Below are 13,535 nucleotides of genomic sequence, written 5' to 3'. Positions count from 1 at the left end.
CGGTGTAGTGTCCAACCAATCCTAGACCTGCTGAGTTACATCAGAACAGACCACCTCCTCATGACCAAGCTCACTGAGTAGAAATCTTATTTTCATTATTTTTCATATCATGCCATCATTTATATTATTATTATTATAGTTATTATTCATTTCTAAAGTGCCAGTAATGCTAGTAATATTATATAATATATATTGAACGGAACCTAAACCTCTCTCTCTCTCTCTCTCTCTCTCTCTCTCTCTCTCTCTCTCTCTCTCTCTCTCTCTCTCTCTCTCTCTCTGCGTGTGTGTGTGTGTGTGTGTGTGTGTGTGTGTGTGTGTGTGTGTGTGTGTGTGTGTGTGTGCAGAGCTCGCAGTGAGTTATTGATACTGTGTGGATATATCGGAGCTCTGCTGGCCATTAGAAGACAATACTTCAACATTGTGCCTGCACTGTATGAGTACACAAGGTATGCAACCAATGTACACTTGTGTGCGTGCTTGCGTGCGTGTGTGCGTGTGTTAGGGTTGCCCATTTGATCTGTAAATGTTTTGTATGTATTTGTGGAACGTATTATGGCCTTGGGATATACAGGTAACTGTCAACTTATTGTGTTTGGGAGTCTGGGCCACGTTCACAAAACGTTACTCTGTGGCCTGACATTGGGAGGATTACAAAAGACTAATGCAAAAGAATTGGCTAAATTCTGTTCTCAGCCTGTCATAGGCAGCGTGTCTATCTAGAGAAGACCATGTGTCATTATATTCTTGAGTCGTGAAACATTTTATGTGTTCCCATCTGTCACTTTCTGTATTCACTATGTCATCAATGTGTTATCTTTTTTCCTCTGTGTGTTAATACACATGTGCATCGAATGTTATCTGGTTTGACCGTAATGTAACTGATCAGTGTTTGGATCTATTACGTATGTGTGTTTCTCAGCCAGCTGTTGAAAAGGAGAGAGGTGTGTATTCCTCTAAAGATAGAACAGCTGTCAATGGAGCTGGACGCCTGGCGGGCATGCACACACAGCAAGTACGTTCACACACACACGCACGCACGCACGCACACAGATACACTGGAAGCCTGGCGGGCATACACGTGCACAGCAAGTATGTTCTTTGAGGCGCTTCACTGTTCTCTCTGCATTTATACGACTATTTCGCCAAAACTACTAAAAATACGTGTTACACAGTTTGACTTTAAAAGCCATAGTCCTGTTCACAGGCTGTAAACATGTCTGTCTGTCTGTCTGTCTGTCTGTCTGTCTGTCTGTCTGTCTGTCCGTCCATCAGATGTGTGTATGATGTTCCATCCAGCCCTCCATCAGAAGGCCAAAGAGAACAATACAACTGTCTGCAGAGGAGAATCCAGCCACTAGACCCTGGTAACACCTACAATACTAATAACAATACTAATAATAATAATAATACAGTTGTAGCATTTTGATACATTTTTATTTTCTTTTCCTACACAGTAACACTTGATTAACATTGACAGTTAAATGAACTGTTATCAATGTTATCAATTGAGTGGATGTTTGATGTATAGAAGCATTAATCAGAATTATTATCAACTATTTCCAACCATGTGATCCATATTTGGGGGCATGCCATTATAGTATAGAATAAACCCGGAGTCCCCCAGGGCTCTACAGTAGGCCCCCTAAAATGTGTCCCTCTACACCAACTATCTTCAAATGTCCAGCCCCAGCATAGTGGCACTACAGGATTAAAGCATTAAGTGGTTAAAATATGTTTGTTTATGTGTGTGTGTGTGTGTGTGTGTGTGTGTGTGTGTGTGTGTGTGTGTGTGTGTGTGTGTGTGTGTGTGTGTGTGTGTGTGTGTGTGTGTGTGTGTGTGTGTGTGTGTAGGTGTGTTGGTGGTGTGTGGGCCTGACTATGTGACAGGCTCCAACCTACCCAGTCACTCTGATGTACAGCTCTCCTGTTTCACTGGACACAGAATACAGGTACGTGTGTGTGTGTGTGTGTGTGTGTGTGTGTGTGTGTGTGTGTGTGTGTGTGTGTGTGTGTGTGTGTGTGTGTGTGTGTGTGTGTGTGTGTGTGTGTGTGTGTGCGAGTGATTATATAAAAATGATGAATACATATAATAATAATCACAATTAGGGATGTTCGATATTATCAGCCTTCCGATGTTATCAGGAGGCTGATTATATCACTGTATTAATCAGCATCAATCTGGGAACCCATCGCCAAATGAAAAGAAAAAAAAGCTCCCTCTGCTGTTTTTTACTCTCTCACTTGGCTCTGGGAGAGGGTATATGGTGGACCCGTGCGCAAGGAAACCGGGGTTTTGGTCTGCCTTCAGCCTTTCACGTCCGGTGGTGCGACTATGTGTTCATTCCCACTAACAATATTTCTCCACGGAACACTAACACCACTTCTCCCAGAGAACATGGATGGTTTTGGTTATAAGCCCACTTGTTTCTATGATGAAAGAGCAAGTTAAAATGTGAATATGTTTCCGTGGTTTTGTCTGCTCCGAGGACGCTATTGTTAAATGAGTTTCGGTTTTGTTTTTAGTGGGAAGCAGAGCACAGACAGTAAATCCCGCCCACTACATTTGATTGGGTAAAGTGCGGCCTGCTTCCTGATCTGAAGGCACGCCCACTTGTAGGTCAGCGCTTACACGTTATGACGAACCTCCCCGACAGATTCAAGCGGAGAGCAGAATCTGTTCTTGAGAGATTAGTGCGACAGTGACAACACAGCAATGTGTGCGTGGAGGAATCAGTTGTCATAACGACTAAATTGGGGAGAAAAAGGTGTAAATGATGTATGAAGTAGAAAGAAATGCAAATACTCAAATAAAGTAAAAGTAACTTGAAATTGTACTGAAGTACAGTAGGCTACTCGAGTAAGCGTACTCGCTCTCTACCTCTGTTGATGTTGTTGTTTTTGTCCCTGTGCGCACAGGGTCCGGTGTTTTTCCTGGAGGACGGTAAATCAGCCATCCCCCTCAACGATGCTCTGATGTGGGCTAAAGTTAACCCCTTCTCCCCCCTGGGGACCGGGGTCCGCATCAACCCCTTCTGATCCCACGCACACACATTCACCAGCACACACACACACACACACACACACACACACACACACACACACACACACACACACACACACACACACACACACACACACACACACACACACACACACACACACACACATACACACGTTTGTATTACTATACTTGTGACGACATCAACATTTTTTATGAACGGCAGTTTTAACGATATGGAAAAAAAATAAGACATTTTTAACCGTGACCTGAAGCCGGAAAATAGCAGACCTGCAAGCTCACAGTGAGCTTGTAGATTGGCTATTTTCCGGTGCAAGACTCCGGCACGCCACTTAGTATAAATCAGGCATAACGGTAACCCTAAATATAGCCTCTATAAATGTCTCAGACATTTTTCTTGTGAGGACCAGGACAAACGTCTATTTCTCACATTCTACTATATTAGCGGGGTCCTCACACGCATAGTAATACACACACACACACACACACACACACACACACACACACACACACACACACACACACACACACACACACGCTTTAGCATTCCACAGATCAAATCCCTGTTTTGACAAAAATGTGAAAGAACGCCGGACACTGAAGAAAGAGGATGTTTGAGCAGGAAAGAGGAGAGAATGGAGGATGGAGACAACACAATCACATGCCATACTTTGTAACAACGATTATGCACCGATATATATCGCTCCTATATCGGTATCGGCCGGCTCGTCGATTGCCAAATCGGTAAATAAGTTGACATTCATCACCATTGGCAGCTAGTGGCCGATGTTAATGTGTTATTTTACACTTTACGGCTCTATTGGTGTGCTGGTTATCTGCAGATTAGAAACGGTTGTGTATTTATCTGATTTTATAATGTTTCTCTGGCACAATTTTTTTTTTAACCACTTAAACCCCAGCATCCGTATCGAGGGGAACGCTTTTGATGAAAATAGCAGATCAACAAGCTCACAACGCGTTGTGAACCTGCCTGATGTGCTATTTTCGGCAAAAGCCCGGGGGGGGGGGGGGGGGGGGGTGGATATATACATCTTTTTGACCACAGAAAATACAGTAGCTGATCTACATCCGATTGCCATGCGACATGTGGTGAGCTTATCCGTCCTTTTCAAAAACTAATCTTGAAGAAATAGACTGAAACATTGTAACAGCACACTTCTTGTACAGGGGGTTCCCATGGCACAACATATTCTCAGATTATATTCATGTCAATTTGGGGGTCCTTGATATGAAAATAGAAATATTGAGAACAACTGCTCTACCATACAGAGTGGTTAACATAATGTTTTATTCATTACAGTAAGTCCTAGTGATATATATGAGCATCATTCAAGATTTGCGGCCTCAATTTTTAAATCTTTTTTTGTTTTGTTTTTTATTGTTGAATTTTCCAGAACGAAAGCGCTGACCTAACTCCAGACAATCAACACATAAAATCAAAACCCTACAAATGGCTTTTCTACATATATTATGCCTTTCAATTATCATCATATAGACGGGTTTCCTGTTAGTAAACATGAGAGGAATATGACCGCGCAGCTGCGGGGGGAAGCCTATGGGTGCGTTTGGAAATTACGCACCGGAGCACACTCGCCTATTAGTTTGTATTGGCCAGTGCGCTCACTGCCGCTCAGGGCTGTATTTTCGAACGCGCCTTTCCCCCAGGCATGCGCAGATTGCGCATTCTGCTCTGTGATGACGTCGCGCGGAAATCCGTCTATTTGATCGTTTTAAGCCTCTGTAAAAAACTGTTCATGACGTTGTCTTTTATATACGTTTGTGTTGCCTATAAAACAATGTACAAAGTTGTTGTAGCTCAAACAAACACTGATCTTCAAACACAATTCATCTTTGGAAAATGGCTGGATATAGTATAAAGTAAAATACATGATTTGAACATGCACGGTACATCACTATCAGACCTACATTTACCCATCAATGTCTTGTTTATCCCCAAAATGACTGAATATCACAGGTTTTGCAGGAAATTTGTTGCAAGTATGTTAGGCCTTAAATTTAATGAAGAAAAAAATGTACCTATGTATTTGGCCCCTCACACATATATATATATATATATACTTTTTTTTGAAACATACTGAAATAATTGGTGCCCACTGTTCTGGTTACCGCAACAACACAGTATTAAAGGTTTAGTTCACCCAAAAAATTACTTATTTTCCCTCAATTACACACCCCATGAAGCCTTGAATTCATGGAGATTTTTTTGTTTTTGTCTCATTCCTGAGACACTAATTTGTTGACCTGCGGTAAGATGCTATAATGTCTCCGGTAGGAGACTCAAAGTTGACACTTTGTTTCTCCTACCGGAGCCGCCACCGGTCATCAAATTACTGTCTCAGGAATGCGACAAAAAAATCAAGTCTCCATGGGGTGTGTAATCAATAGGAGAAAAAGTCATTTTGGGGGTGAACTATCCCTTTAAAGACGGTGTTTGTTCAGTAACAGGGGTCTCCCCGTCACTCCAGACAAGACAACTCCACAATCATGTTCTTCTCACGTCTAATGTAACTTGTTGATCTTATGTCCTGTATAAGTTCTCTCTCTTCATTGGATGAAATTGGCGTCCCACCCCCGACCTGGTGAAAATGTAATGTGTTTAATGAGCTGCAGAGTGAGAGACATCCTGTTACTGAACAAACACTGTGTTACTATAACATAATATAGAACTATTTAACACCTACTTTAACAAACATAATATCACTTTCATCCGCTTTGAGTTCAAAGATTGATGGGAAATGCAATTCTATGAGAGAACTATGACATATAGTTGATAGAATGTTTGTACAGTTATTTTCCTGTATCAAAAGATCTGGAATGAAAAATAAATGTATGTTTGTTGTATGTAATGGATACATCTGTGTTTATTGATCTGTGTGTGTGTGTGTGTGTGTGTGTGTGTGTGTGTGTGTGTGTGTGTGTGTGTGTGTGTGTGTGTGTGTGTGTGTGTGTGTGTGTGTGTGTGTGTGTGTGTGTGTGTGTGTGTAAAACAGTAGGAGGAGTATAGTGCGACAAACATTTGCAGATATATATATAGGCTAATAAATCATAAATATTGTGCAAAAACAAAACATTTTTTTCACGATATTGGTTACTACTTCTAGACCAATATGTATGAACAACAGTAATAGCAGTGAGCTGCCTCCAGGCAAACTAATCAAGTATTTAAAATAAACTATAAAAACTTGCATCTAAACATTATTGTAGATAATGACCACAGCCTACCATAGGCTACAATACACTAATAATTATACAGAATATATGAAAAAAAGGTCAATCATTACTTTACACTTTTCTCTGAATTAAGGCCTTTCAACCTGGCATCCTTATTTTGGTCATCACAACATGACACGGTGTGAATTTATAGATCGGCTATTTTCAGCAACGATATAGAGAAAAATAGGAAGGGGCCTGGCATAGACCCCTGAGGAACTCCGGTATATATACTGTAGGATTTAATCTTCAACAGGGGGTCCGAGACCCCCAGGCGGTCCTCAGAGTTACTACAGGGGGGCTGACAAGTCTTTGTGTGATTGGAACTTTTTTTACATTAACCACTTGAACCCTAGCATCCCTATTCTCAGGGGAAATATTCACAGAAAAGAGACGATCTACAAGTAGAACGGCTACTTTCAGCAAAGAGATCTGGTGTTGAGAGAAGAAGAGCAGACCAAGTACAGACCCGTATTCAAAATGTACTTGAGTAAAAGTACAAAAGTATTGGCATCAAAATATACTATATAAAGTACCACAAGTAAAAGTGCTCATTGTGCAGATTGTCCCATTTCACAAGTTAAAACATATTTAGTAAAATAGCAGATCTACAAGCTCACAATGTGTCACGATGCGACACATTGTGAGCTTGTAGATCTGCTATTTACAAATGGACAAAATAGGCTGAAGTGGTTATTGTGTTTTGTAATAAAAAAAACATAATGTACAGTAACTAACTAAAGTTTTCATATAATTGTAGTGGAGTAAAAGTACAATATTTTCCTCTGAGATGTAGTGGGGTAGAAATTATATTGAAATTTGTAAATACTGAAGGAAGTAAAACAATACCCCAAAAGTACAGTACTTGAGTAAATGTAGCCTACTCAGTTACTTTAAACCACTGGTAACTGGTTACAACTGAAAATACACTTCAACATGAATCCAACATATTAAGTCAAAGATAATGTGTAAACAAACAAACAAACAAACAAACAAACAAACATGAATGTATGCAACACTGATGATAGTATAAAAAAAGTTATAGGCTGAAAAAACTATGAAGACCCCTGGCATATGGGATCTATAGGCTACTTACTAACCAATGAGCATCTCCCCTGTCCCTTCAGCTTATGGGATGGTGTTAATTGTCACTGTTGCCATGTCTATTTATTATAAGCGACTTTGGGCCTGTTTTTTTCCCTGTAAAGTTGCTTGTGAATAAAACCCGGGGAACATAGGGATGACCCCGTTGGTTGCAGGCAGTTGTTTTGGGCTTGTTTCTTAATCTGGGCTTCAGTTAAACCCTTCCTCCACACAACTCCCTCTAAGTGAAGTTAAACTCTTCACTTAAACCCTATAAATGTCCTCTATTTGAAAATAGCCGATCTACAAGCTCACAACACCACTGCTAAAACAGAAAAGAAAAGAAGAGTCATTGTGATGTTATGTAACTGTGTACCACGTACGGACCCCCATTTCAGACGGGGGTCCGTGGCCAAATACATATTATATACATGTTGGGGGTCCTCAACATAAACATGTTTGAGAACCACTGCTCCAAAACAACATTAGACAATAAAGTGTGACTTAGCCCTATTTTATACCTAGGCTATTTGAAAATAGCTGATCTACAAGCTCACAACGCGTCGCATCAAGTTGTGTTTTCGACCACTGATTTTTGGCTTGTTTTACCTAGACCCCGTTGGCTTGTTTCTCTCGCTAGATCTGGCAACCCTGTTAATCACATGCAGCCGTGGGACAAACGTCTGTCAGCAAACAGGAGAACGTCAACTCAAGTCATTTAGCTGAAGTTTGATCAGTTATATTCATCAGAAACATGACTTTACTCGAAAGCATCAAGTCACTGATCAAGCAGAGACTTGATTTAGTTGCTGAGGACTTATTTACTTTAATTGACAGAATTATAGCTGATCATGAGAAGCAGGAGTTATGTTTAAGAAAACAGATAGAAGCTCAACAGAGAACTCTGGACTTGATGCTTAACCCACACATCACACTACACAGAACAGGTCTGTCTGTCTCCTTGTACCAGTGGTGTAAAAAGTACTCACATTTATCTACTTGAGGAAACGTATCAATACTGCGATGTAGAAATACTCTGTTACAAGTAAATGTCCAGAATTCAACATTTACTTGAGTAAAAGTTCAAAAATATTGGTATCAAAATGTATTTAAAGTACCAAAAGTAGAAAGTACTCATTATACAGAATGTCCCATTTCACAAGTTTTCAAATGTATAAAAAATATTTAGAAAATAAAAAAAATATCTACAAGCAAGCTCACAATGCTCACACGTTTTCAAATAATTGTAGTGGAGTAAAAGTACAATATTTGCCTCTGAGATGTAGTGGAGTAGAAGTAAAAGTACTGAAAATTGGAAGTACTCCAGTAAAGTAAAGGTACCTCAAAATTGTACCTAAGTACAGCACTTGAGTAAATTTCATTCATAAAATTGCCTTTTAGGGTTAATCAAATATTTGAGTATATAACAATAATCTACTAGTAATCAATGATCCTATTTTAACATTGGCTACTGGGAGACCTCGGCCACATCACGCTGACTCAGACATAACCATAAACAAACCCAATATGCCCATATATAGGCATGTATGGAGATCCGGTTGTCCAGAGCCACAGATCCGACCGCTATGCCTATATATGGTCATGTGCATATATGGGACCGACTGACTTCAAACTGGGCGAGCTCAGTGGCAAGGACTCAACGTTCAGATATGTGGTTGTCCAGAACCGCCGATCCAACCTATATGTCCATATATGGGCATGCCAATGTACAGGGTATGGGCATATACTAATGACATCAGAGATCTCCATATATGGGCATTAAAGGGACACAGACAGGCGGGTACAACAGGTACTCTGACAAAGCCCCTGACACTGTACTGTTCTGTTAACCACCAACAACTCTACAACTATAGATACACACGGAGATAGACGGTAACGCCCAGGAACGCCCATTCGATTTTGTCCCGGGGGAAAACAGAACGATCTGCCTCATAGAGTTACATCATACACGATCGTTTGGATCACTTTCAGAGCTATTTATGGACGATAGAGACACTTTCAGCCAAGAAAAATCCATCAGAAGGACAGCTGGAACACAATCGTCCACTCGCCCTCGGCAAAGTTGACTTATTATTAAGATATATGTGACTAAAAAGACCAAACATTGACAATCTATGAGCTCACAGCGCGTTGGAACGCGAAGCGTTGTAACTGTGAGCTAGATAGGCAATGTTTGGTTTATGTTCCCCCCAGAATACGTAAACTGGGGTTCATGTGGTTTATCAGATTATCCTTATATCTTATTGCATTAGTCAAGTTTCAGCACAAGCACCACTGAAACTGGAGATCTGTTTCCCTCTTTCCAGCTCCGTCTGAATATCAAAACACTCGCCCCAAAACACAGTCGCCCCGGGGCAAACCCGGTATTCACCTGGTATTCCTAAACTCAGTAAAACTATGCCTAAACTGCTAAACATAACCTTATTCCTAAACTGAACCTCAGTAAAACTATGCCTAACCCTGAACTTATTTCAAACCGTAAAACAAATACAAGAATACAACAACCGCTGGTCGGTGAGAAAAATGGGGGCGAGCGTGTTTTGGTGCGAGTCTTCTGGTTACCTCTTGTCTCGCTCCTTGTTACAAAACATGTTTACATATGCACCGTGTTTAATCGCCTGGTAGAGACACTATTACAAGATATGATCAATTAAACTTACCATAATATCAAAACCCAACAGCCATTAAGTCATCAATAATGTTTATAGTGAATTTGAAGGACAGTTTAGACACTGTTTTGTGAACGGCATGTACCGACGCCATTACCATTTGGCGAAGTGCGTCATTTAATATCATGCAGGATTTAGCTCCGTGTTCATTGCCAGATTAACAATTGTGTTTTCTGTAGGTTTTTACACGAGGATAGTCTAGGGTTTGGCTTGTTTTGTGTGTAAATCGCTGCATGTTGCGTTTCCAAACTGTAATGGCGTCGATGTCTCCTGTACTAGTAGGAATTCACTAAAACGTGTTCTATAAACATCATTGATGAATGAATGGCTTTTGCTTTTTGATATTATGATAAGTTTAATTGATCGTATCTGTAGAAAATGTAATAGTGTCTCTTACCAGGTGATTAAATCCGATAACCTCGGGCCATTGTGTTGTGTTGGATCCTCTGTCCAGTCAGGACAACATTCCAATCGGACTCTTGTTTAATTTGCTAATGTAGCATTCCTTGTCGAGTGGCAACAAGGTTCTGTGCCTGTGATCTGGCAAGCCATGACGCCTGCTTTTAGATAAGTATACCTTTACAGCATATGAGTTTGAAAACCCCACATCCCTCCGTCTATACCAGCTGGGGGAAATCTGTGTTTTCCCCCCGAGTGCAACTCCGCCCTATAGGTACAACCCACTGATGACACTACGCCGTGTGGATGTATTCACCTTATTCCTGGCTACGCCCACTTGTGGGCCTGGCTATGCCCATTGTAGGCGTGGCCAGGTAGGGGAGGTGGGGAGCCCCATATCAATGAGTTTCCTGTTTACCAGTGTTGCCATGTCTGCTTATAATAAGCAATTTGTTGTTGTTTTTTTAAGTGTAGTTGCTTGGTGGGCTTGCTTTATAATGTTTTTTAAACCAGTGGTTTTCAATTTTTTTTCATTTCAAGGACCCCCAGATAATGTTTTTATCCGCAGAGTCGCAGACCCCCATCTGAAAATATCTGGTGCCAGGGACCCCCATACAAGATTTGTGTTGTTAAAATGTTTCAAAAATATTAAACATATTTTACTTTTTTTTTGATAAAAGCAGATCTACAAACTCACAACGTGTTGTGATGTGACACATTGTGAGCTTGTTGATCTGCTATTTTCAAATAACCGATGTAAAGTGTTAAAACTGAGCCTAGTTGCTTCTTTTGGGCTTGTTTTCATAGACCTAGCTGCTTGTTTATTTAGCAAAATCTGGCAACACAGTGATTACCTGCATTACACCTGCAGTAGCCTACTAGGGAGGAAGTGAACAGATATTAAATGAAGCAACACACAGCGAATGTTGATGTTACCTCCTTTCTCCTCCTTCTAGACCTCCCACTCCTCCCTGTGTGTAAAGAGGAGGTTTCTCCTGAACAGCAGGAGAGGAGCTCCAGTCTGGTCCAGGAGGAACCAGAACCTCCACAGATTAGTAAGGTGTGGAGCGACGCTCCCTCAGGTAAGAACTTCATTACTACTAATGTAAAAACATTGATGTTTTGCTCCGTTGACCTTCATCAGATAAACAACACATGTGATAGGTTGCTACTAGGCCTGGGGGTGATAACCACATCAAAGTCATACTGCAGTTATGTGATGCGTACCGTGGGGTTGAGCTCATAACTGTGAATATTATAAAAAGGGGGGGGGGGCAGTTAAAAGTTATATGACTGCATATTGTGTGATATGTAATTTAAAGTTTATTATATTAAAGGGATAGTTCACCCCAAAACACATATTTTTTTTCTATCGATTAATCACCCATGAAGACTTGAATTCATGGATATATGTTTGTTTTTGTCACATTCCTAAGCCAATAATTTTATGACCAGCGGACTGGTAGGCAGCGGTTCCGGCTCTTTGTGTCTCTTACCGGAACCGCTGCTGGTCATCAAATTATTGGCTTAGTAATGCGACAAAAACAAAAAAATATCCATGAATTCAAGTCTCCATGGGGTGACTAATCAATAGAAAAAAAGTCATTTTGGGGTGAACTATCCCTTTAAACTCTATTCTAGGCTACAGTTGTGCAAGGCGACTCAGCGAGTGTCATTCCTGATTCATGTTTCGTAGTACGACGGTGTCACACGCCAAACACAGTTGATCTACAAGCACCACAGCGTGGTACATCTTGTGGGCTTGTAGATCAACTGTATTCGACGCGAAATATGCAAGGTATACATTGGTGGGGGCGGGGTTGTGTCAGCTGTTTTAAGAGCAGAACTACAAGCTCTCTTGTTAACTTGTAGATCAGTTATTCATGGCGACCGACACCTTCATCGACTGACGGCACTGTTGCAAAAAAATACGACGTATTTTTTCCAAAACAAACGATTTCAATTTCAATTCATGTTTTGATCTAAAATGTATATTTTCTAAACTTTAACGGATTACATAGATGTGACACTGTGTACGTCATGGATGGACCAGTTTCTTCACACTGCTGTGTTGGAATCAAGGGCCCAGTATTCGGCTTTGAAATTGAGTCTATACAGGAAGTGACAGTTCATATGAATGGCCTGTAGTTTCGCTGTTTTACCCCTGCTGGTGTCAGAAAGATTTTTCTACATTCAAGTTTGTGGGTTTTTGACAAACTTTAGACTTGATTTTCTTACCTTTGAATAAACATTGTGATAAATACTATATGCTTCCAGTCGCTAGTTTAAAGTCTTCTTTAAATCACCATGATGTGCGTTTTGGTAAATTATGTTCCCATTTATCTTAAAAATGATAATAAAGTAGGGTATGCTCTAGGAAGGGCGGGATGATTTGATTGACAAGCTACACAACCAATAGCATTCATTTCTGGTGTCATAGATATGACACAATATAGAAAGATGGCGGATTTTGAAATTGCTGATCGATAGGCTTCATCAACGTTTTCAGGCCAAGGACCCCCTAGCTGAGAGAGAGATGAAGCGCGAGGCGTTGAGAGCTTGTAGATCTGCTATTTTCGGCTGATGTTCCCCTCAGAAAAGGAATTCTAGGGTTCATGTAAAAAAAACTAAATCCTATCACACAAAGATTTGGTGGTCCCCGTATAGTAGCTCTGAGGACCCCCTAGGGGTCCCGGACCCCCTGTTGAAGACCCCTGATTTACGGTCTGTAGAAAACAATGGCGTCACTTTGTCCATTCTTTTTACTGTCTATGGTTGGAATGTAAACATTTAGAACGATGACATGCAGACTGGTTAGAACTCTGAGAGATGACAGAAACGGCATTGGAAGGGGTCCTTGGTGCTAAAAGGGCCGGGGACCCCTGGTGTCCGGGTGAAAGCATGATTCCTTGGTGGAGCGACAGTGTTGCTCACCAGTACATGTGACAGGCTGCCCTGCAGTCTGATCTACTGTCAACCACTCTACAACTATAGAAGAGAAAACACATGGAGGTGCTCTGTGCTGATGTGACCTCCTCTCTCCTCCTTCTAGACCTCCCACTCCTCCCTGTGTGTAAAGAGGAGGTTTC

General features: G+C 40.9%; 1 protein-coding gene across 1 annotated transcript in view; it reads left to right on the top strand.

The window, feature by feature from the left end:
* The window catches only part of wdr17 (WD repeat domain 17), a gene marked incomplete at both ends in the record, with an annotated part of 22,472 nt that extends 19,433 nt beyond the window's left edge, over positions 1 to 3,039 (top strand). The window contains 7 exon segments of the mRNA XM_084082951.1: positions 1 to 4; positions 6 to 77; positions 348 to 449; positions 923 to 1,015; positions 1,300 to 1,367; positions 1,855 to 1,952; positions 2,920 to 3,039. The exon segment at positions 1 to 4 is cut by the window's left edge and continues 24 nt beyond it. Coding sequence (XP_083939077.1) covers positions 1 to 4; positions 6 to 77; positions 348 to 449; positions 923 to 1,015; positions 1,300 to 1,367; positions 1,855 to 1,952; positions 2,920 to 3,039 — 557 coding nt within the window.
* Between the last annotated feature and the right edge of the window lie 10,496 nt (positions 3,040 to 13,535).

The sequence above is a fragment of the Gymnoscopelus microlampas genome, assembly GCF_963454915.1.
Source record: "Gymnoscopelus microlampas genome assembly, chromosome: 2".
Taxonomy (NCBI): Eukaryota; Metazoa; Chordata; class Actinopteri; order Myctophiformes; family Myctophidae; genus Gymnoscopelus; species Gymnoscopelus microlampas.
This window is presented reverse-complemented; position numbering and strand designations above follow the sequence as displayed.